Raw genomic sequence first — 22,667 nt, 5'->3', positions numbered from 1 at the left:
TAGTTCGGCCTAGATAAACTTAGTTACGCTTATCTTCGTCGGTGGGAGAAAATGAGAATTATTTCGCAACGGTTCCAAGATTAAATTCATTTCTGTTATCGCATCGATACATCATTAATACGTATAAATTAAGTGTTTAGCGAAATTCCAAGATTCAGCGGTTGTACTTATTCGTTAATAACATGGTACGGTAAAAACGCAGGCTACGTAATGTAGTACAGAGAAACATTCTGGATTTTAAACTTAGTCCGTTAAAAGTACATCTACACGTCCTCGGAATTAATTGATTCGCTTTCTGAAGCTCTTATGATAAGGCACGATAACTTGCTCCTCGAAAACGAAGCACCAACTTTTGCTTACTACTATTAAATGTTAGTAAACGTCGGGGATATATTTTATAAGAGCGTAACGGCCGTAGGAGTAAGTACATAAAAACTATGTAAATTATTAAATGCTATAAAATATTTATCTAAAATATGTACGTTACTAAATCGCACGAAATCGTTCTTGCGTTTATTAGTGCCATTAAACCGAAACACTCGTGAAGAGTGGCACAACGTTAAAGGATACACATAAATGTAATTACTTTGGTTATCTTAACAAGATCGATTTTTCTTTAGTGATAAATCTTTGTTAAATATATATTTTGTAACGGTGGCATAATAATATATGCGTGAAGGCGAAAGTTGATCAACTCTGCAATCCTGCCGGAGCGTTCACGCTTTATTTAAGCTGGAATTCGTTTTGGATTAAGATCGTACATCCGACGCATACGTTTCTTCAGTTCCTGAGGGAATTTTTCGTAACATTTCTTGCACGCAGGTTTGAGGTCGAACTCGAAAAACTTTGTCTTTTGGTTCATCTTCTGATCGCAAAATGCACAGGCGAAGTGATGAACGCACCAGGCTTTATATAAGGCGGTAAATACTGTAACAAAAAAAAAATGGTATAAAAGTAAATTTCCTTGCTCGCTGTGTAAAATCTCTTTAATATGGGGACGTACCATCTCCAGCGATGACTTGATTGCATACGAAGCACAAATTCCCAAACAACTGATGGTAATGAGTTTCGCAATAAGCTAAACCCTTCTTTTCGTAATGGCGATGGCCTAAGAATGGTTTTTCACACTTGGCACATACAAAATGCTCGACGTGCCAATGTTTTCCCAAAGCAGTTACAACGCGCTCTTCAATCGGACGTCGACACGCTCCACAGATTGGAATACCCATTTTGTCGTGACACCTCAAGCAGTACAACTCATTCTGAAAATGAAAATAATTTTAAAACTGTCGTTAACATGATTTAAAAATTATCTTAGATACCGATGGGTGTACTTTCAGTATACCATTTCATTCGCAGCATATCCAGGTCTGGATCGAACTTCTCGAGCATCAGAGTTCAGTTCAATTCCGCAAGCTGTACAGTTGAAGTGGTACGGATGATAAACTTCACCACGAAAGCGAAGCGGTTTATCGTCAATGACTCCACTGTGGAAATCGATCCATTTGATTGTAAAGTACATAATGTCAATAAGGGAAAAGTGATCGTTTACTTACTGGCACTGGTGACAAATATATTTTCCAAGAGCTCCAGCTTTCACACGTGCATTGCACGTATGGCAAAGGGCTCTACCTTGACACTTAATAAATCCAGCATCGGCTAATTCTCCGTTACATTCTTCACAGCGGAAACATCCAGGATGCCAATTAGCATTCATTGCCTTGATTACCCGACCAATTACAAATTCACCTAAAATAAATTTCATATGTATTAATGAGACTTGGATATAAAATGTAAAACATTAATTAAAAAAGTATAGTAACAACGTTACATACCACATCTACCGCAGCAAGGAGCAAATAATACATGAAAGTCATGTTCGCAATACTTTCGCCCTTCGAATTCATAGAATATACCTTCAGGAAATGGTCGGAAACACTGAGCACACCTATTGACAGAAAAAAATAATAACAAATGTTTTAAGTATTTATTATGTCTTTAGAATTTCCAACTTACACAAAACATTGAGGATGCCATAATTCCCCGTGAGAATTCACAATTTTTTCATGAGGTTCAAAGCCCTCTCGACATCGAGAGCAAAACATGTGGTCCATCGACATCCCTGTAATTCTAGAAACAAAGATTCTTTTTGCACATGACAATTTAAATTATAGTACATAAACTGAATGCAGAACCTACTATGTTAGTAACTAATACTGAAAATGCACTTTTAAAATGGTTAAGTACCGTATCTTCATAGTAATATCAATATTTTTGTCATCGTAAACATTTTCAATGCTTTTAGATGATGCCGAATCTAAGCTTTGATCGTTACTCCACTCTGCCAATTCTTCGTAATCAAGTAAAAATGCCTCTTGAGCATCGGAGTATCCTTTTTCATCATTTTGAAAATAAACACTTTGAGAAAGGTTTGCTTTCCGTCTACAATACAGTGTACTACGTTCCAATGACAAGAGAGAAACTGATTTTGGAAACGGTGGAATAGAATTATCCCTCTCCATTTTTAAATTTTACATCAGTAAAATATTAGAGCGAAGTAACAGAAATTAATCCATTTCATCTAGTTATGTGCTCCTTCACCAAGTCACACCGTCACTCTTTATATCCCACAATGCATATCTGATAAGGTATCTGATAGTAGAGATAATAACCAAGATGGAAGCAAGTGCTAACACAGATGGAATTGTGTAATAATTAAAAGATTACAAATTATTGCGATATCGTCCTGTCAAGAATGTAAATGAACGAGAAATTATTATCCATGCTATTTTCTGTGTTATGGAATGGCTTATGGCAATTAGTTACATTGACAACGATACCTATCGTAAGAAATTAACAGGCCACTTATATGGTACGTAAATATAAACATTGACTACTCCATTTTAAAGCACATATACACATCGTATTTAAACAATCATATTTACTATCACCTCCGATTAAAAATCAAGTATGCGTCATGTAACATTCTAGCATAATTTAATGATTTATTTTAGGTTAATTAGTGAAAGAAGTAGGCACGAATGATTACCAATTTCAGTATTACGGTGTATTAATATTACAACACAATTATGAAATCTTAATCGAGCCATCGGGCAGTGAAGTCAATGCCAAAAATAGAGAGCACCGCTTACCCTGGCATATTTGTCCAGAGAAGAATTATTGGTAAATTGGGGTGGGACAGGTCAATTGGTCACTGGCGTGTTTGATGTCTTACCAGTCTACCGACTCCGTTACAGTTTCTGCAATTAGAATAACCGACAATGTCTATAGCAAGAATAAGTTCAGCTACGTCCCACCCCTGTACGCCTACTGACTAACCTTTTTTATAGCATCTGAACGTTCACATTAACATCGTTTTCTTTTTAGCGAGGTTATGATGCTTTACCTTTCTCTTCCTCAGTTTCGGAACTTCTTAGCCGATCAGGTTGTCATCTGTGATGACCTGTAAATAAGAAATCACGTCAAACGCCCATGACATTTATCAACTCCGATTTTCACACCGTTCCGAAGTAAGATTTCGATGTCACGAAGGAAGGCGACAGAAAACGAGGAGAGCCAACGTTTCGCACGCCATTTTGTTCCCTATTTCAACGAAGTTCCAGATTCGTTTCATTTACCAGAGATGATTTACAAGCTTTCAAAATATCGCAAGTAAACTCGTTAGTAATGGAACGTCTTAATTTTAATTTGTTTGTGTATTTTTTAAATTTTAAATACGATGTATTCCTTAATAAATTATTCGTTTCTTCTAATCGTTGAGGTTAAAAGAAAAGGGAATTATAATGGAACTCTCGTTTTCGAGGACCCACGTGAGATCGCTGACGTTTTAACCTCTTTGGTGAAATTACAAGGTGATGCATCAAAGCACATAGAACCCCATTGGTTATTACTAACCTGATATTAACCAATGGGGTTTCTGGAAAGCGTTTATGACCTTTTGAAGCACTTCACAGAAGTAGTCCTTCGTAAGTGGATGTCTTCTGTAGTTCAAATCGAAAGCAGAGGTCTGATTACAGTCCGAGAATAAATAAATATAATCTGTTACAACTCCAACAAATCGAATTTACTGTACACTGTATCAACCTTGCTGTACACGTTTCACACATAACAAAGAAAAAGTGACTATAACTTTTACACAGCAACTTAAACTATAATCAATTTTGGAATGTCGGTCTTCCAATAATTCGGTACATACTCTAGCTGTGGAAGAACATTTATACACGATATTAATACTTACATATTGAAATTATACAGTTACTTATTTGTAACGATACAATGCAGAAATGGAACATGTAATCAATGATATCTTACATGCGTATGTGCTATGTAATTTAAATATTAAGTTACGAAGAACATTTTCAGTACTGCCGTTGAATGTTTTCTAGCTCGTCCTCTCGATACTGCAGTAGATTTATGATTAATTGTCCTTCTTCATTCGATTGGACGTCATTCTATAAATTATGGAGTCTCGTCCAGGATCCATGGAAGCAATAGCGACTAGACGCAAAAAAATTACGTTACTTGTAAATTAATTTTTTGTCTTGTAAACATAAAGAAAACACTCACTGCAAATTGCCAGTAACGAGAAGAAGAAGGCAACTCCGAACCATAGTAAAATGTTAAAGATGATGGGGTAGTCTGGTGAATACTGTTTTGCTAAATTTAAATCTTCGACCTGAAACAAACAGATCACGTGTCCTTATATTTGACATTAATATAGTATGACCTGTATTTGCAACTTCTAGTATTGCTCAATTATTACGGACATACTTTTTAAAATGTACGTATAGTAAAACAAAAACATTATGTACATAAGAATATTTTACAAGTAACCTTACACCTTTCACGGGCACTAGCATCTTATAAAAGACAACACCTGCAGAATGTACTCGGAGGTATTAGTTATAATCTACATGAAATAAAATTACGTACTGCACACATCATGCATTTCCATACCAATTTTCATTGATCTAAAAAGCATACTGCAGAAATTTAATTAACTGGGGAGGTCCAAGCATAGTGCTATATAAAAAAATATTTAATGCTACGAACACATATTATTTAAAAATACATACGAAAGTATTAATCAAGGGTTCTGCTGAAAAATATAAAAAACAGTCATCGCCTACTGACAAGCACTAGCATCAAAGAAATACTTTGCAAGTTTGAATAATGACCTACAGAATTGTTAACAACTGAAGAAGTGTTGTGTGTAATAGGAAGTTGCAAATGAAATTCATTATTTAGAGATGCGGAGAGCACACGTTACATTGTGATCTGTATACCTTTTCTATCACCTGTGTTTTTTCACTATCAGATTCAGAATTGACCTTAGTGCTTATCTCGTCCACTTCGCCATTGTCGGTACCGTTGGTGGAACCATTGTTATTAATATACATTATTATACTATCATCTGTAGTAACAGACTGTGATTCCTCTTCTGCCTCCTTAGTTCCATTATTCTCTTCATTACCTTCTAGCTACAATATATGTTTTCAGAACAACTTCTTTAAATAACTGATAGCTTACAAGTATGTAAAGTAAGTCCTTTCATTGTCTGTTTCATTAGTGATTAGTACGTTAAAATTGAGGGAAACGCGAAACTAATTATACTATTTCAGCTTTTAATAATCGATGACGTTTACTTTTATATTTTTAAAAAATTCATTGCTCGTTGTTATGAGCGATGGGAAGGTAATGGATCATTGGTTGTGTAGTTTCTCAACTTGTACATTGTATGTCAAATTTTAGTTACTTTGTATTCAAAAATACTAGGCCAAGCTAAGTGAAACATTCTCAAATGTGCATCTTTGCCGAACATAGTGCAATGTACTGCATAACTAACATTACTTCGTGTAATAAGAAAATTACAACTGCTTTGTCATAAAAAAAAGGCTTCTTATATTAACCGGTAGAATAGTGCCCAATGTTAATGCGATGGACCTAAGCTAAACCATCGGACAACTTTCAACAAATTAAACCATGCAACGATTTAACGATACCTTTATGAGCTTTCTAGTTTTATTATGTTCTGTTTCTTTTGGCACCTCAGGTTCTGAGGTTGTTCCAATGTTCTTATCGTTATCATCCTAAAAGAATACGCATATCCACTTTAATGGCGATAACTAATTTTTTTTAACACATTATCAGTTTACATACAGGCTGAAAATAAATGAACATAAAGTAAATGAACATAAAGATAGAAATCGACTTCACAAAGACTACTTTCCAGTGGGTTAATTGTGTTAGTATACAACTACTAAAAATAATGAGCACCTATATTAGTCGGTTTTAATCAATTTAATTAATAAATAAATAAAAAAGAGATAGGTTCCACAAGGAAAAGTGAAGTTCTTCTTAAACATAAACAAAGCTTCCTTTTTATTACATTCTTACTTTATATGCAATACTATTTGAATGAGTAATATTTAATATTGGAACAGCTGTTCTGTATTTTAATTCTACTTCGTGTAATTATTTTTTCCTAGTTCAGTTAAATACTTTACTGAAAAAGGTTTAATTTGTTAGTTATATTGATACGTTATAAAACATACTGACCGAAACAGGCTCACTGGAGGAATTAGTCGTGTCTCTGATTTGTCTTTCAAGAATCACAGAACGGGTATGGCGAACTTGACTAGCATCATTAGTGAAAGCTGCAATAAGGACCTATAACACAGATTCACGTGAAATTAAGAGGGAAATGGTAAAGTAATGGTTTCACCATTGAATGTATCAAGTTGCTTTACCTTGTAGTCGTATACTTCCATAAAAGCTTTGCAGACATCATTGAGCCCATTATTAAGGAGAGACAAAGCCTCCTTTACAGCTGGCGAATCTTTGCCATGAAGATCAAGCACGGGTCGTAATCCAGACACCACGAGCCAATAGACATCAGGTTTAGAGTCCACATGAATCGCCGAAGGTACTTTCTTCGCGATAGCATGTAATAGTTGGACTTCTTCAAGAAATTTTCGATCTTCCTCGTTATTCAAATTAAGATATTTCAAAGACTTATCCATGGCAGTTGGTTTCAGTTCACCAAGAGCTGATTGCCCGAGCTAAATTAACGTTAGAATATTTTCAATGCAATGAAAGTAAGTTTTAATTTCTACTATTTAAATGATTTGTTTCTACTTACAGCATCCACTCCATCGCCCAGATAAATTCGTACAAGGGTATTGTTCTTATCTCTTTCTTCGAGGCGACCACTTAATGCCTGCCATGTTGTTTCTTCTACTTCGTCCACATTTAATGGAAACTTCATACCTGTCGGTGATTCTAAAGAGTCGACGCCTTCTATGGCCATCCCTACAACAGCTACTGGTAGATCGAAGGGATTGATTATCGAGAAACCGCTCCATGTTCCCCTCTGCCGAAATAAATTTGACCTTTTGTTTATAAATACATATATGCCTAATTTCCTTATAAAATTTACATGTTATATTATCAACTGTCATTTAAAAGTGAAATATGTTGTACCTGCTTAACCGTATACCCAAGAGCCGCTGTAAAAAGCTCTTTGAGAAGGCTTTGATCTATCTCTTCGTTCCCTGTAAACTGGACACTATCAGGACTATGCAGAACTATGAAATCTCCACTAGCTCGTACTGAAAAATGAAAGGAAATTTTTAAAGGGATATTTAAAAAGCACGCCACACCCCCTCGTTTAAAAATGGGCATTGCAAACATTTTTAGCAATTTATCGCGTCGCTCGTCACACGTCACGGTAAATGAAAATTACCTGTGCTCAATAAAAATGCAACGAACAGGGCTTTATCGAACATTTTCTACTTTTATTGGAGGCGAAGAGTGAACTTTAGATATTCCCTCCCTGATCGAGAAACAACTGATTCCTCGATCATATGACACGAGCAACGGCGAGTAATGGCGCGGCACTACACACAGAACATTTTCAGTGCTACCACCATTTAAAAAATTTATCTACGATACAGAACGTAAAATGGCGGACAGAGATGAGTAGAAGACCAACTCATCTCTGGTTGAAGATTGCTGAGATTTATTTTATCCGCAAATGGGGAATAAAAAAGGTGAAAGCTAACGTACGAAACCAGAGGGCAGCACGGAACATGTTCACGCGACTACCCTTGAGCGATCCCCCAACTCATCTCTGTTATTGTAAATAAAACTTAGGTTAGTTCGTGGACAGTTCTCTAGGTTATGTTGTGAAAGAGTGGAGCATCTCATGTCTGTCGATTTGACAGATGGTTAATAATGACGATTCATAACTTGTATATATTTTCAAAAAGTGGTGTATTACTGTACTATGCAGAGTGGAACAGATTGAATAAATCTGGAATTACGAAGGAGGAGGTAAACATGTAAATCATAGTTACGTAGGATGTTTTAAAATAAGCTTTTGGTAATTGTTTGTACTCAACGTAAGCATATTTTTGAATAATCATTTGTACTCTAAATCTAGGAAGCAAAGCTAATGTATGGCATGCTATTCTCCATCAAATCGTTTGTAAGTAAAATATCCCCGTTGGATTCCAAAGAAGGCTTTCTGTACTATAAGACGAGCAAGTATACACTTCATTATTTGGAAACACCATCTGGATTAAAATTTGTTCTCAATACGGACAATGTAGCGCAAAATGTAAGGAATCTGCTGCAACAATTGTACAGTCAGGTAACTAAATAAGCTTTCGTTTCTACCATTTCTTTTTCAACTATAATGGTAGATAAATCAGGATTCTTCTTGCAGGTATATTTAGAGTATGTTGTTAAAAATCCACTCTGTCAATTAAATGAGCCAATACAGAGTGAATTATTTAAACTGAAAGTCGACGAATTAATGAAGAATTCTCCAATTTTTCTCAACCGATCGTTATAATTCTGTGTAAATAATTATTTGTTTTTCTATTAATGTTACAGTATAAGGTAAAATGTATAATACGTGATGATTAAGTAAAATGACTTACTAAAATAAAAAAAAAACAGATATGACAAACATTTGTAAAGGCTGTTTGCTACTTATTTATTGTATTACTTTCTATATTGACAGTGACAGTATCTTTGCTATTACACTGAAACTAACTGAGAAAAAAAGGATTGTATCTCCTCAAAGATTAAATACATAATTGCTACGATTATCTTGCACTGTAAATAATAAGCGTAATTTATAATGTACAAGTACGCAATGAATGTACATTTGAAGAGAAGGTATTTCTATATAGTGGGATGTCAAATATAATGTAAAATGATAGAGCGCACAATATTATTTAAATATTTCAACGCCCTTAGTAATCCGATGTACCGAACAGCAAGAGGTACATCCTTTAAGAATAATTAATACACGGTAACAAATATCTTGGCAATTTTTGGAAAGATAGAATTTTGTGAATTAATTTGTGTTTGAATTCAAACGTTAGCTGTGTTTCCTTTCACGTAAAAAGTTGAAAATAGTTAGCCATTTGAAAATAAACAAACTGGATAAAGGAAATGATCTCGAAGGTTGACTCTTGGAAGTAGCAGATTTATGTAGAAGTGGCAACTTTTATTTGATTGGAGGCAATGGAACAAGTATAGTAATGGAAGGAAATCTAACTATCCATCTTAAACAAAAATCAACTAAGGTAAATAACGGTATAGTTATAAATCATACGACGAACCTTACTCGCAATGATTCGAGTTGGGAAACAAAAGAAACACAGCTTGTGACGCGGGTCAGTCAATTGCATTGCAATAATCATGTTGCAATTATAGGACTTACAGCCTTATAAACGGACTTTATGCTTGCAACAAACTATTATAAATATAAATACTCTAAAACTTTCCCCAACATTTTATGAGTATGTTCTAAATAATTGTAATAATCTAGGTGTACATTGAAAATTATTGAATATACTAGTATTCACACATTCGCGGGCTAATTGCCTAAAGAAAATGTCAAGAATACTTAGGTATATAGATATACTATGTACACGACAGTTTCCAATATTTTTTTTTCTTTTTTCTACAAATAACAGGAACACGGCAGTTTGTGTTTTTCTTTCCAAAGATTAATATGGTTCAGCAGGCACCCCTAATCGTGGATGCAGTATGAGAATAATACAAAAATTCATTTGATAGTCATTTAGAGAGCGATGCTTTCGTAACTGAAATATATGTGCACCGCTACAGGTTGGTTACTAAGAAACACTGCCAAATTAAAGCACATAGGCAAGAACAGCATGTAAAGAATTTTTAATAATCGAAGTCCGACGTGGGCAACGTATTATTGACTCGCACGAATGTGCAAATGAATTACAGGGGTGAATTAAAATCATCGAAGGAGTTAAATGCAGATACGAAATCTATGCTCTTGCTTCGAGACGCTTCTACTAGACCTACGTCTATTTCGGAATAATAGCTAAACGATAAATGGGCTAGCAAATGAATAATCACCTTTCGACTTATACGTAATTATACCAGAATACGAGCATCGTGCCAAGCATGGTATACGATGTTACAGATTCTATAACAGTCTAATGTACAATATATAGATCTGCACAATTTCCAGCGCACGGAATATTGTGAAGGCAAAGGTCCTTGCCTTGTAACTGGGTAGAATTTCTATATAAGTACGCATAGGTGAGAGTACAGCTTGAATTCGATGGCGCAACATGACCAGATATACACGCAATTACTCTACATACTTGGAGTACGCAGCCGAGTTCATGCTCCATGACAATAATGCAACATCGTTGAGATAAATAGGAAGCTTTTGCCCAAAGGTCAAGTATCTCCCAGAGCCGTCTTTTTATCGCAAGAAAAGGAAATACTTTTTAACCGCGTTCTTCAAATCGTCGCCGTTGAGTCCGTTAAATTCGCAGTGCTATCACTACAGCGAAACGTCTAATAATTAATTAGGAAAAAATACTGCGCAAATCGAATGCCTCTAATAAATGTACGTTTAAAATCGTTTATCAACGTAGATGAATCTGTAGACCGAAGATTTCGCGAGGAGAAAAAGTTCATTTTAGGCTATTCTCTCGAGGTTATCGAAGCATAAATTCGACTGGTACGTACATTCCTTTACGAACAAATGCACGGTACCCGTAAAAGTTGCGTGCACGTATTAGTTTTCTCCCCCTTGTAATTATTTACAACATACATTTCGCGGTACTGCAAGACAAACACGCATCTGCGCGAAATCAATTCTTGAATGCATCTCCATGCCGCACATCCGATATCTTTTCATGATCGAAGTAATATAATATTCCGGTGATCGATGTTACGAAATTAAGCAGTTGAGTAATTTGGTAAAAGAATTTAAAACAAAAAAAAAATAGAACATTGGGTTTGATCATTTTCTCGATACGCGATAAACATGTCATGAAGGTCTTTAGCGACATCTTCCGTACGAGTCGTGAACTAAGAGACACGTTGAGCCAATTGTACAATTCTTGTAACGACGGACTAGCCTCTGTTACAGCTTTATCGCTTAGCCAATGCAAAAATTGCTATTGCAGTCGCAAACCGATCACATAACAAGGTCGACTCCACTTCGACACGTGTCTAGGAATAAATCGTAGTATCAAAAACGTCACTTCGGCTAACCCACTCCAGAAGCTGTCCAGTAATCTAGTCCTGGTTGTGTCCCATAACCCGGTGTATGTTCACTCTACAAAAGCTTATAAAAGCATTTCAAATCGTTTTAGTCCCCCCGAATCACCGATCAACAAACCCTGGCATACTTTCATCGTTACGATAATACTTTGAACGTAGATATTACAATCAGTAAATCGCGACCGCTCATCGAAAACCAGGTCTCAAGAATCTCCCTCTACCGTTCCAAGCATCAGCGGATTTCCCAAACCAAAACGTAAGCGAAACATCGGCGGTCCAGGCCGTAATTAAATTCGGCTCGACCCTCTTCCGACCACCCTTTCGCGGCTTAAAATGATCCTAAGCAAGCCCACTTATTTAATCATCATCTAAACGTTTTCCAGATAGCGCTGAGCAGGTGTACATGCATATGTAAATTACACAGGGCGCCGTTTATGCACGCATATGCCTATGTACACGCGTACTCGAAGTGCTCCCGAAATATGGCCGCAAGGTTTGCGTTGCAAGGTACGGCTCAGCATTCAGCATTGCGAGTTATCCGTCTTAATTTTCCCATTAGCTTCGTTGGGAGGCGAGAAACCTGCAGTAGCCTTGCCGGAGGATTCGCTCGTGGTCGCGGAAGTCGAGGGCAAGGACGAAGAGGGGAAGGGCTCCTCGATGACCGGCAACCGCCTCTCGCGATCCGAAGAGGTGGACGAGTTGTGGAAGAAGACGCTCCTCAGGGCGGCGACGCTGACGCGCTCGCGTGGGGCCTCCTCCGCTGCGGCGTCCACGTTCAGTTCGCCATTCGAGCTTCTGGGCGAAAATACGTTAAATTAACATCCCCACGATTATACTGGAACGTCAGATAAATGCTAAATAAAAGCTACAACACCTAAGCTCCTGAGATCCCTATACGAAGTAGTTGAGATCAACCCCGTAGAGGTATACCTCAAAGACTTCGAGCCCTCGACATCGACGTCGGACTCCTTGCTGCGTTTGCGTCTTCCAGCGGCTCTGTTCGCCGCGCACACGCTCTGACCAGCCTCTTGATCGGCCTCTATGAAGCTCACGTGGTCGTCAAAACGTACCCGCTCGGACCCACCGTCCTCTCCACCCACGATCCAGCTATTCGAGTCGCTAGGTTGCCTATCCAAGGTCGGCTTACGTCGGGTACGCTTTGCGAGACCTGGGGCGATCTCCTCCAGAGAGCTGAGCGATGCCGCCTGGCCGGCCGTGTCCATGTGTCCGCTGTTTCCGGAGCTCGTCGGCTGCTCCTCCGTGCTGCGACCTCCACTGATGGAGCTACCGTCGAGCTGTGTGATTAAACCACTGTTTATTCCATGGGAAAAATCTAATGAAACGTTTCCTCGCCCAAATTTCAAACCCCATCTCTCCCGGGTCATTCCACAAAATCAAGGGTTCGCTTCTATCAACGATTATGATATGATATTAATTATCAGGAAGAAAGGTCTCCCGTTGATGGCTCCTCGTCATTTTCCTTGCATTCTATCCAGGCAGATAAATTATGGACGAAAAATCCCTGCGAGATGAATTTATCATGGGATTAATGGAACCACCCAGGGAGTTTTTCTCGAGGGAGAGGTCGGACGGCCGGACCTATGGACTCCAAGGAGTACCTTGAAGTTGAGGACGGATCCTGCGAGCGCCCTCGTCGACGCCGCGCCGTCGTCCAGGGCGATAGAGGCATTGACGGATTTTTCCGAAAGGCTGGTGGCAGCGGACGCGGTCTCGCTGCACAGGCTGAACCTCTGGGTCGAGGTCACGTCGGCCTGGACCTCCAATCTGCGTTCAGGGAATTAATACATATTAATACAGGCTCCTGCCAACCCTTGGGAAAATTCTGGCGACCCGTTTAACCGGGGATCAATTTTATCTACCTCTGCCCACCCGGAAGAACGCTCGAGGCGATGCTCCCCGCCAGGCTGGTGCCGGCCAGGGCGACGTTGCTGGCACTTTCGCGATCATTTTCTCGGCCTAATTTTTCCAGCTGACTGCCGCTCCCCAGGGAGAGCGAGGCTTCGCCTATCGAAGGGTTGCCCCCTCGGTGGCTCGCAACGTCTATCGAGGCTGCATCTGCGAAAAGGAGAAAAAGAAAAAAAACCTCCATTAAAAAGAAAAACGGTGAAACCTTTATCCTTCATTTCCTATCCGTGCACTTTTTCTCCAACGTTCTCGCGTTGATGTTTTACTCTCCGTCAAGCCATAAACGTGCGTCCACGATGGTTCCCTCTTTTATTTTCAATATCTCCGAGGACTCCAGAGAGTCCTCGTTGGGAACTACCAGGAAAGGAAATGGAGGAGCAAACGGAAGCGCTCACCTCCGGCGTTGCGCACCCCCAGAGCGCCCATCAACTCGTTCTCGTCGTCAAACTCGAACCGGACGCCGGAACCATTCGTGGACACGCCACATCCTCCGCTGCGACACAAAGAGATCGGCACCACGCCGTAAACGTAGAACAGTAAAATGGGTACTCCAATACCGACCGCCAGGCCCGCCAATACAGGTGACACCAACACCTGGAAAAGGTACGAGTATGAGAGATGAATAAATCAAATGCTCGAAAAATACTGGAAAAAAAAAAATATATATATGCATATATAAATGACGCATTCTCTTTACATGATTTTTAAACTTCGGGTCTAGGAGCTCATTTCCTACTTTTCTTTCTACCTGCTGCATTAATTACCTAATTATGCGAACTCGCGGTGAACTGTTATCATCGTATTTAAAATAATTCATTGGTGTAAGAAACGCAAAGCAAAACGCCTCGACATTCCCTCCCTTGATTCCTCCTCGACCAATCGACCGACCATCGACCCCGGGTCAGGAAAACCAATTTCCTGGGCTCCTCGGGAGGGGACATCGCGACGTCGCTCGATACTCCGAGTAAGAAGTAAAGAGATAATCGTCCTCAAACTAAGGACCCCTCCGATCGCTGTTATCTCCCAGGTGGCAATAAATACGTAATAAAAATATGGATTTACTCGTTTTTCATTCTTAAACCGCAAACAGTTTCTTCGAGGACCCCAGAAATGCCCGATACCCGGGTTCCATCTCCTGGAGGTGTTCATAAAAAATAATGAAAATCCCCCTCGCCAGGTAAGGCTTAGCTCGTAAAGGTAGCCTCAAAGAAAGGGTGAAAAGGGTTGGGGAAGAGAAAAAAAAAAAATTGAAAAATAAATATCAGAGTCCTCGGGTGCCCATTTAATTTTGTTCAAAGGACCCTCGTCATCGGAGCGATCTCGCCCCGTGGAGGTCGGAAGGTTCGAGAGCTCCGAACCCGTCAGGGCGGGAAAAGCTGTAGGCCGGTATTGATTGCGCTGGTCGGCGTCCCGCCGGCGTGCGCGGCGACGCCGCGTGCGCGCGCGCGCGCCGGCGCCGGGCGTCGCGAGGGCCCGGGCCGGGGCTCGGCCAACCGCAGAGAGGAGAGTCGGATCGGGCGTCGCCGGTCGACGCGCTTCCTGGACGGCCGGCAGGTCGCATCGACGGCGATGGGACGATCAGCAGCGGGACGGGCGGAGCCGCTCGGGACGGGCGGCCGGGACGGCCGGGGCGAGTCGTAGGGGCGTCGTCGGCGTCAGGTGGCGCCGGCTCCGGGGCCATCCGGGACGAGCCGGCCGGTCGGCGGTTCCGAGGGGACTGCCGGAGATAGAAGAGGAAGGAGACGCCGACGAGCGCCAGCTCTTCGGGATACGCCCTGGTGGACGGCGGTGCGGTTCGACCTCTCGGGATAGGAGTCTTCAAAGGAGTCCTTGAGGATAGTGGTGCGGGTCGAGTTCTCGGGACAAGCGTCTTCGAGGATAGCAGGGCAGGTGGAGCACCCAGGACAGACGTCTTCGGAGGATTCCTCGAGATAAGCGTCCACTCCCGGGATCCGGTGCCCCCGGGTCCAGGAAATAATCGGCGGTAAGAGAGAGAGTCTTCCTCGGGGTCTTGGCCGGTGAAAGGGTCCGGGTAAGATGTCCGACAGCGAGGACACTGAGGGCTCCTGCGGGGAGTGGCCGGTGACGAAGGAGTGGCTGGAGACCCTCCTGACGGCGCACCACGGCGAGGGCTCTGCCGCCGTCGTCGAGGACTTCACGGTGCGGCCCGGGTGTACGGCCGGCGAGAGCGTCCTCAGTGACATCCTGGCGGTGACCGTCGAGTACCGCACCAAGCCCGAGGACGCGCGTAACGAGCTTAGCGTCATCGTTAAGTTGCTGCCCCAGGACCCGTTCGGCAGGTTCTTCGTCACGGAGGCGCAGTTCGACCTGCGGGAGATCAAGTTCTACACCCAGGTAACGCGTTCCCTCCAGGTGGAAAAAAAAAATTCACCGCCCAGGGTACCCGGTGTACAAAATAATTTCCAATCTTTCCCGGTCCAAAAAAAAAAAAAAAACGAGTTTAACGACCCGATCGAAGTACTAACGGGCGATAATTTCCAATCTCCCCTCGGAGAGCAGGTGGTTCCCGACCTGGAGGCGTTCCAGAAGAGGCAGCTCTCGCCCACGGCCGCCGCCATCGAGATGCCGATCCCCGCGTGCGTTCACGCGCACTACAGTCCCGGTGGAGGCACCGAGGAGAGCCCGGAGCCTCCGGAGTCGTTCCTGGTCCTGGAGAACCTTCGACCGCGAGGCTTCGAGGGCGCCGAATTCTCCAGAGGGCTCACCCTGAGACAGGCTGAGGCCGCCCTGAGCGCCGTGGCGTGCCTCCACGCTCTGTCGCTCGCCCTCAAGGTGAAGGAGGGCCAGGCCCTCTCCGAGAGGTACCCCTTCCTCTTCCAGACGGCCAGGGCGACCGACTCGTACCAGCAGCTCGTGGAACGCGGGCTGCCCCAGCTGGCTCGCTTCCTGGAGCGAAGGCCCGGTCTGGAGGCCGTTCTCGAGGCCCTCCTCGCCCTCCGACCCCGCACCAAGGAGATCATCGCCGCCCTCCTAGCGCCCGAGGACCCGCTCGCCCTCATCACGCACACCGACTTCTGGTGCAACAACCTCCTCTTCAAGGACGCCGAGGACGGCTCCTGCAAGTGCGCTATCCTCGACTGGCAGATGGTCACCTACAGCCGGCCGACGAACGACGTGGCGCTCCTCCTGGTGAGCTCGGTGCCGACCGAGCTGCGCAGAAGGCACACCCCGGCGCTCCTCGACAAGTACTGGGACGTCCTGACCACCACGTGCCGCAGCCTCGGCCTCGACGTGCCCGTCGACCTCGGATACACCAGGGAGGACCTCGACCGCGACTACAGGAGGTCGCAACTCCTCGCCCTGCTGCTCTGCATCGGCTCGGTGGACGTCGCTCTGGGCGACCCCCTCACCGAGCAGCGGCTCATCGACGTCCTGGAGGATCTCCACAACGATGGCATCCTGTCGGGAGAGGTGCCGGGGCCGGGTGACGAATCCACGGTGACTGCGGCCGATGCTTAGAGGATCTCTTCTTGTCCGACGTTGGTTGAGATCCTGGACTTGTCCATGGAGGGTATCTTCTCGTCCAACGTTGGTCGAGGTCCAGGACCTATCCATGGAGGGTCTCTTCTCGTCCAACGTTGATCGAGGTTCAGGACCTACCCATAGAGGATCTTCTTCTCATCCAACGTCGGTCGAGGTCCTGGATCGGCCCTTAAAAGGTCTCTTCTCCCCCAACGCCGAGTCAAGTCCGGGAAGGAAGAGGAACCGCTAGAAGACGAGTAGTACGGGGACGGATCCGCCGCGTATGTCGGCGGCTAAAACAGGCCGTCTATCGTAACGTGCATGTCGAGCGAGGACCTAGCGGCTTTCAGCGTGCTTGTAACGCGCGACAGAGCTTCTTGCGAGTGATAACGATCCGAACGGTATATTTATAATCGGGCTGGCGAAACGCGCGCGTGATATTATTACCCATCTATGCCGTAGGAAACGCGTGTCGTCGGGCGACGTGCGGCGGTCGGGAACGGGAACGGTGAGATTCCGAGGCAGGCGTCCTATATTTGCATTCGTCCCTTTGATCGATCGTGATATATCGCACGCGCGGCTTAATCTACGCTGTGCGAACGCTCCTCGAGACCCCTTCGATTGAATCCTCATACGCATTGACATGTATCACTTTTCTTTGTACAAATTGGTCGAATAAAGTATTATATCTTTACTACTATGTACCATCGTGAATTAAGATTGGTCGCGGGGTCGTCGCGCGTGATATCGACCGGTAGGAATTGACCTTGTGACGGTGGAAAGAGAGAAAAAAAAAAATAATAAGAAGAAACACCTCCTCGCGGTTATTGTGATAAGACGTTTCGACTCCACGAAGATGTCCCTCGGCTGTACCCCCTTACCGCGCAAATATGCACTTAGTATTTTTCATTACGGCGCAATTGAATCCTGCAGTTGTCTCAACGTTTTATTATGTATAGGCACATCAATAAATGTTTCTCGACGACCTTCTTCTGAGTATCTCGCGGAAATTAAACACGACCTTCCGACACGCCCGAGGGTAACGAGAAACGTAACCGTTACACCCCGATATTCCTGAGCTCCCTTTAAGGCGTTTTTTCTAGGTTAGTTCGGAGTTTGAAATAGACATCCCTAGAACGATTGGAATAACGAGAAAATGGAGACGCGAGTATAATCTACAAAAAAGAATCACTTATAGCAAGGCGGAAACCTTACCGATGCGAGGAGGACGTTTGCGCGATGACGAATGGAAAAAGCCTTGACTGGTCTATGGGGAATAAAAAAAAAATGTCTAGTGACTTACCGATGCAGTTACGCCCCCCGCGATGAATGCGTTTCTTTTGTGTTTGTTCGCCTTCTCGTATTTCGTGTACAGCTTCGTCCCGACCCACACTGGAATACCTGAAACCCCAGAAAAGTGAACTCGGTTCTAACCTCGTTATGGAATGCAATTACGAGAGATAAAATGATACATTGATAATTATGTTTCGCTTGCTTACCAATTATCATAGCAGGCACTGCGATGCCAGCCACAAGGCCAATTCCTACTGGTGCTCCGACGAGAGTACCGAGCTGCCACAGGATCTTCTTCTTCCTGGACCATGGCTTCTTCCCCCAGAATGTACAGCCAGATGGGCTGCGATGAACAATTTTCATTCAAGACGGGACAAAAGGTTGGAACACTACGAGACTCTTCACAGTAAATTACCTGAGATAGTGAAGATCACTGATTTGCTTCATACACAGCCAACAGAACTGAACTCCGCAGACGGCACATGTCATGTGGTTGCAACTCCCATCGTCCATTTTGACGATCAACACTTGACATCTTGGGCATGGTTTGATGTCGTCCCCTAGAATATTAAGAAAAGTTGAGATAAAAAAATATGTTAATTAAAGGATTAAAAGAATGCACTTGCAAATGAAGTTGCGGTCTGAGAAATTATTATACGCACTGTGTTGCGAGTCACTTTGACTGAAGCTGAGAGACGAATTGCGCTCATAATATAACGAACGCTGGGCTCTGGCTGCATCGCATGTCTGATTTGGATGCCATCTAGCTTTACAATGGTAACAAAAGTATGAATCACATCCTGGTCGTTCGCATCGTAGTTTTGGGCAAGAAGCACAACCACTGGCTATCACAGCAAAGCTACAATCTGGTGCGGGACACCATCTTGCATCCGGTTCAACGGCAAGTACTCTTCGAACCATGAAGTCCTCGTATTTCTCTAATTGAGCTTGGTCGTTCAGAATCATTCGTATGTCTGCATAGAAAACATGAAATAAAATTTGTATATAGAACTGGATTATTTCTACGTGAAAGGATCACTGCGGTATGTTAACACTCCTTACCATTCGGATGAAGAGGCTCGGAACATTCTGGACAAGCAATATTAACTCTGGATTCCGATATCGCTACTCTAAGGTATTGTTGAAAACAATCGTAACAACTCCGATGATGGCAGGACTGTACTACTGGAAATAATTCAATCCGAAGCTCTGCCAGACATAATGGACACTCCATCAGACCATTTTCATTACTCTGAAACGAAAGAACATATTTACCTTTAATATGTACAACCAATGCCCACATAAATATGTAAGTAACAACGAATGATACCATTGTATCTCAGTGTATAAAAAGAAACCTTGTAATTACCTTTCCAGCAGTTGGAAGCACAGTGCCTTTACTGGATGCTCGTTGCAGGTCTTGGTTATGAATTTGAAAATGGCTGGATCCATTGCTTACTCTTGCTTCTCCTTTTTCTACATCTGCTGTCCGAGAATTCGTTGAATCTTTATCTACAATTTGACATCCATTACAATTATAATTCAAGCTGCCAAATTACATACTCCTTTTGCAGGAAAATATACAATATACTTAATAATCTGAGAATTTAAAACAGGAAAAAATTCTTACTTTTACTACTTTTTGAGCTCGATGCTCTGGCAATGCGGCGTCCAATAAGGGGGCTCGAGTAAAGTAATTGTCGCAATGAAAATCGTGGCACTTGGCGAAGAGTCCTGGGTGGGACACTACTGCACCCTACGGGTCCGCTCTCGGCTTCCTTTCTCATTTTCTATTAGTTTATCCCACGTTATAATATCATACCTCCTTGTACGAATCAGGAAACTTCAATTGTGGTGAATCTGCAATGAACCACAAATTCCCAAATATTAAATATCGTCAATTACTGACCATATCAAATAAGCAGTATTAAAATTCGCGAGTGCGCTCTAATATGCCAGTTTCTTAACGACATCAACGTGGCCATAATTACACACATCATTTGCGATTTTTCCTAGATTCTAATCGTTCAAGTGGACGTCTATACTTGACACAACAGCTGACTGCTTGCAGATGAATCACAGGGTTAAATAGAGTGCCAACGTTATGCACAATACCTGGCTTCGCAAACGTGACAGTTCGACTTTTGCTTTCCCTCGCCTCCCGGTCGCCCTTTTTGAAATATTCGTGGGATCGACTCGACTGATTTAAACAGGTTTCAGGTTTCGCTACGCGGAATCGTTTTCGGATGCGAAAAGCGTCCCAGCTTCGCGTCGGAATCGGGCTTGAATTTGAAATAAGCTAGAACTCAGCACTTTCCCGGAGCCGAGAGCGAGAAGCGACGTTGGCGTTCTGTTTTCCTGGACACGATCGAAAGAAAAATTTCAGATTCCGATCAGGCCACCGGGGATTAAACCCGAACGTGGCGCCATCTTGCATTAAAAAGGCGCAGTCCGACGCGCGCGCGCGCGCAGCGTTGATCTTAAATGCACACGTGTGCAACGAGTACGTGCCATGAAGGAAAACACACTTTCATCGGGCGACAATAATAATATTCAGGCTCCAAAGAAGCGAAAGTCACTTGCGATTGTTGGCCCAACCGGATTGAAATTTTTCTGATTGCACAGATGGCATTATGCAAGCAACATCCGAAATTCTACCGAAGGCACATCCCGAGAATGCCATCTCACGTGAAACATCCTCATGACTCATGGCCAAGAAACTTGGGAAACTGTGGGACATGCGAGCGTTATCTGTGGTGAATAATAATTTCTGGAAGCCTCCAGGGCTTAACGAGTGTACTTCCTTTTAATGTCATCGGATTATTATTCACGCACTTTAGACCGAGTACTGGATTTACAAGACTTTGACTAGCGGGATAATATTCAAATAAACTCGTTCGAATAGATCATAAGATGTACATTATGTGATTTTGTCTCAATTTATCTTCTAGTTTAATCACGAGAGAAAAAAACGAGCCAGTAAATCCCTCGCTATTTTTCCTGACGTTTCCTGAATGCCTGGTTTTACTCCAAAGTCAGAACGAAGCTTACGATTGCACAATTGTCACATACCCTGTGTATTATTTATTAAACTCGACGCAGCTCTAGGGTACAGGTTATGGAAAGTTGCCAAGTGTGCAGTACATGCTTGGGACGTAATGAGTTATCTGAAAAATGGAGTGCGCTTGAAAAAGTATCGGATGGTCACGGCTCGCGTCACGTATTCGGTTACCGGCAGATACAATTTTCATGAGTCAAGCCAAGTGATAAAGCTACGAAGGACATTTTTATATTTCGAATGTGTGCCCTGTGTACGCACATGTGCACTTGGGATGTATTTCCCGACTGCTTTGGCATTTCTTTTTTTTTTTATCCGAGTTATGCGAATGCGATCAAGGCGATAATTACCTTTATGTAATCCTCGCTGGCTGAGACTGTCATTTACGTGTCGCACTCGCCGAATGGGAATAATTAATTCGGAATTGCGTGGACTCCAGATTTGGATCGGCCACTTTCGCAATTAGGGAGGACCCTTCCACCTCGTCCACGACGTTCCCGGTTAGTGGTAGAAGCTAAGAGTAACTGAAATACGAGGGCCGCCCGGCGAGAACATCTTCGGTTATATCTGCGGCACGTAAAGCGAATCAAAGTTAATTTTGTAGTGACGAACGCAAATTCTCTGGGCCTGTTCACAATGGGCATCCACGCAAAACGAACGTAATGAACTGCAACCTCGGCACTGACTGAACACCGATAAAAATGTACATACGCGGGGAAAGAGGATGCGTCCGTAGCGCTGACGTCTTCGAGCGCCTCTACTTAATTCCAGAACTACCGCCAGTTGGCGCCACATTTAAAATATCGCCCGCTGAAACAATACAACAAAAAAAATTAATAAAGAAAATAAATTCTCATCTAGCGTATTACTTAAATTATGAGACACATATGGTGATTATTTTTCGCTTTCATTTGCGACAAATATTTCTTAATGCAACAAATTCTTTCCAAAACGAGGGAGAAGAAGCTAATCAGCAATCGCAGTGCCATCTGGAGGGAGGTTAACATAACTTCTATCGGGACATACCTAGCTGCGCTTCACTTTAACCTGTTATAGTAATATTCTAGTGAATGTCTGAATTCATAGTTCCAAGCAAAAAAAATATACTATTTATTCTATCCTCTACGTAACAGAATTTCCTTAGAATTATCGATTAAAGATATATATAATACAATTATTCTGGGACTCGAGTACGATAAACATGAATTAAATATTAAGTACATATACGCGCACATGTTAAATTACTAGAGAAATGGGAAACGAACGACTTTCTTATTTTCTACGAACTATGAAACTTAAGAATACCCATTAC

The 22,667-nt window shown here is 42.5% G+C and overlaps 5 protein-coding genes and 1 long non-coding RNA gene across 11 annotated transcripts; 3 read left to right on the top strand and 3 right to left on the bottom strand.

Moving 5' to 3' along the window:
• Positions 1-67: 67 nt before the first annotated feature.
• LOC105701695 (LIM and senescent cell antigen-like-containing domain protein 1) lies at positions 68-3,523 on the bottom strand. Of its 5 annotated transcripts, none has more exons than XM_012428645.2 (7): positions 3,407-3,523; positions 2,017-2,130; positions 1,836-1,948; positions 1,557-1,749; positions 1,346-1,487; positions 1,004-1,262; positions 68-927 (listed from the first exon to the last, which is right to left on the bottom strand). In XM_012428645.2, the coding sequence occupies exons 2-7, from the start codon at positions 2,118-2,120 to the stop codon at positions 728-730; spliced, it is 1,011 nt and encodes a 336-aa protein (XP_012284068.1). In that variant the 5' UTR covers positions 2,121-2,130; positions 3,407-3,523; the 3' UTR covers positions 68-727. The 5 variants fall into 5 exon arrangements, with proteins under 5 accessions (XP_012284068.1, XP_012284070.1, XP_012284069.1 ...); XM_012428647.2 differs by lacking the exon at positions 3,407-3,523 and adding an exon at positions 3,050-3,134; XM_012428646.2 differs by lacking the exon at positions 3,407-3,523 and adding an exon at positions 2,200-2,310.
• LOC105701699 lies at positions 2,681-3,809 on the top strand. Its single transcript, XR_001104245.2, has 3 exons — positions 2,681-2,872; positions 3,015-3,321; positions 3,422-3,809. It is a non-coding gene; the product is annotated as an uncharacterized LOC105701699 (long non-coding RNA).
• Positions 3,810-4,069: 260 nt separating this feature from the next.
• On the bottom strand, positions 4,070-7,936 carry LOC105701694 (renin receptor). 2 transcript variants are annotated; one of them, XM_012428640.1, is made up of 9 exons: positions 7,766-7,936; positions 7,504-7,631; positions 7,163-7,393; positions 6,771-7,082; positions 6,580-6,690; positions 6,024-6,110; positions 5,307-5,501; positions 4,588-4,696; positions 4,070-4,518 (listed from the first exon to the last, which is right to left on the bottom strand). In XM_012428640.1, exons 1-9 carry the CDS (start codon positions 7,806-7,808, stop codon positions 4,439-4,441), a joined length of 1,296 nt encoding a protein of 431 aa, XP_012284063.1. In that variant the 5' UTR covers positions 7,809-7,936; the 3' UTR covers positions 4,070-4,438. The 2 variants fall into 2 exon arrangements, with proteins under 2 accessions (XP_012284063.1, XP_012284064.1); XM_012428641.1 differs by lacking the exon at positions 5,307-5,501 and having other exon boundaries at positions 7,766-7,935.
• Positions 7,937-8,044: 108 nt separating this feature from the next.
• LOC105701698 (trafficking protein particle complex subunit 1) lies at positions 8,045-9,257 on the top strand. The gene is made up of 3 exons (XM_012428651.2): positions 8,045-8,355; positions 8,465-8,674; positions 8,750-9,257. The coding sequence occupies exons 1-3, from the start codon at positions 8,257-8,259 to the stop codon at positions 8,876-8,878; spliced, it is 438 nt and encodes a 145-aa protein (XP_012284074.1). The 5' UTR covers positions 8,045-8,256; the 3' UTR covers positions 8,879-9,257.
• A 263-nt stretch (positions 9,258-9,520) lies between these two features.
• LOC105701692 (E3 ubiquitin-protein ligase RNF19A) lies at positions 9,521-22,205 on the bottom strand. The gene is made up of 13 exons (XM_012428639.2): positions 21,706-22,205; positions 19,928-20,157; positions 19,667-19,809; positions 19,360-19,549; positions 18,960-19,271; positions 18,713-18,857; positions 18,504-18,640; positions 18,308-18,405; positions 13,917-14,115; positions 13,476-13,671; positions 13,215-13,380; positions 12,526-12,890; positions 9,521-12,390 (listed from the first exon to the last, which is right to left on the bottom strand). Exons 2-13 carry the CDS (start codon positions 20,082-20,084, stop codon positions 12,117-12,119), a joined length of 2,382 nt encoding a protein of 793 aa, XP_012284062.1. The 5' UTR covers positions 20,085-20,157; positions 21,706-22,205; the 3' UTR covers positions 9,521-12,116.
• Positions 15,168-17,981, top strand: LOC105701696. Its single transcript, XM_012428648.2, has 2 exons — positions 15,168-15,876; positions 16,042-17,981. The coding sequence occupies exons 1-2, from the start codon at positions 15,559-15,561 to the stop codon at positions 16,999-17,001; spliced, it is 1,278 nt and encodes a 425-aa protein (XP_012284071.1). The 5' UTR covers positions 15,168-15,558; the 3' UTR covers positions 17,002-17,981.
• Positions 22,206-22,667: the final 462 nt, after the last annotated feature.

This window comes from Orussus abietinus, unplaced genomic scaffold (assembly GCF_000612105.2).
Source record: "Orussus abietinus isolate OABI.00-Male unplaced genomic scaffold, Oabi_2.0 scaffold30, whole genome shotgun sequence".
In the NCBI taxonomy this organism is placed as follows: Eukaryota; Metazoa; Arthropoda; class Insecta; order Hymenoptera; family Orussidae; genus Orussus; species Orussus abietinus.
The sequence above is the reverse complement of the archived record's forward strand: the minus strand, read 5'-3'. Positions and strand labels throughout refer to the sequence as shown.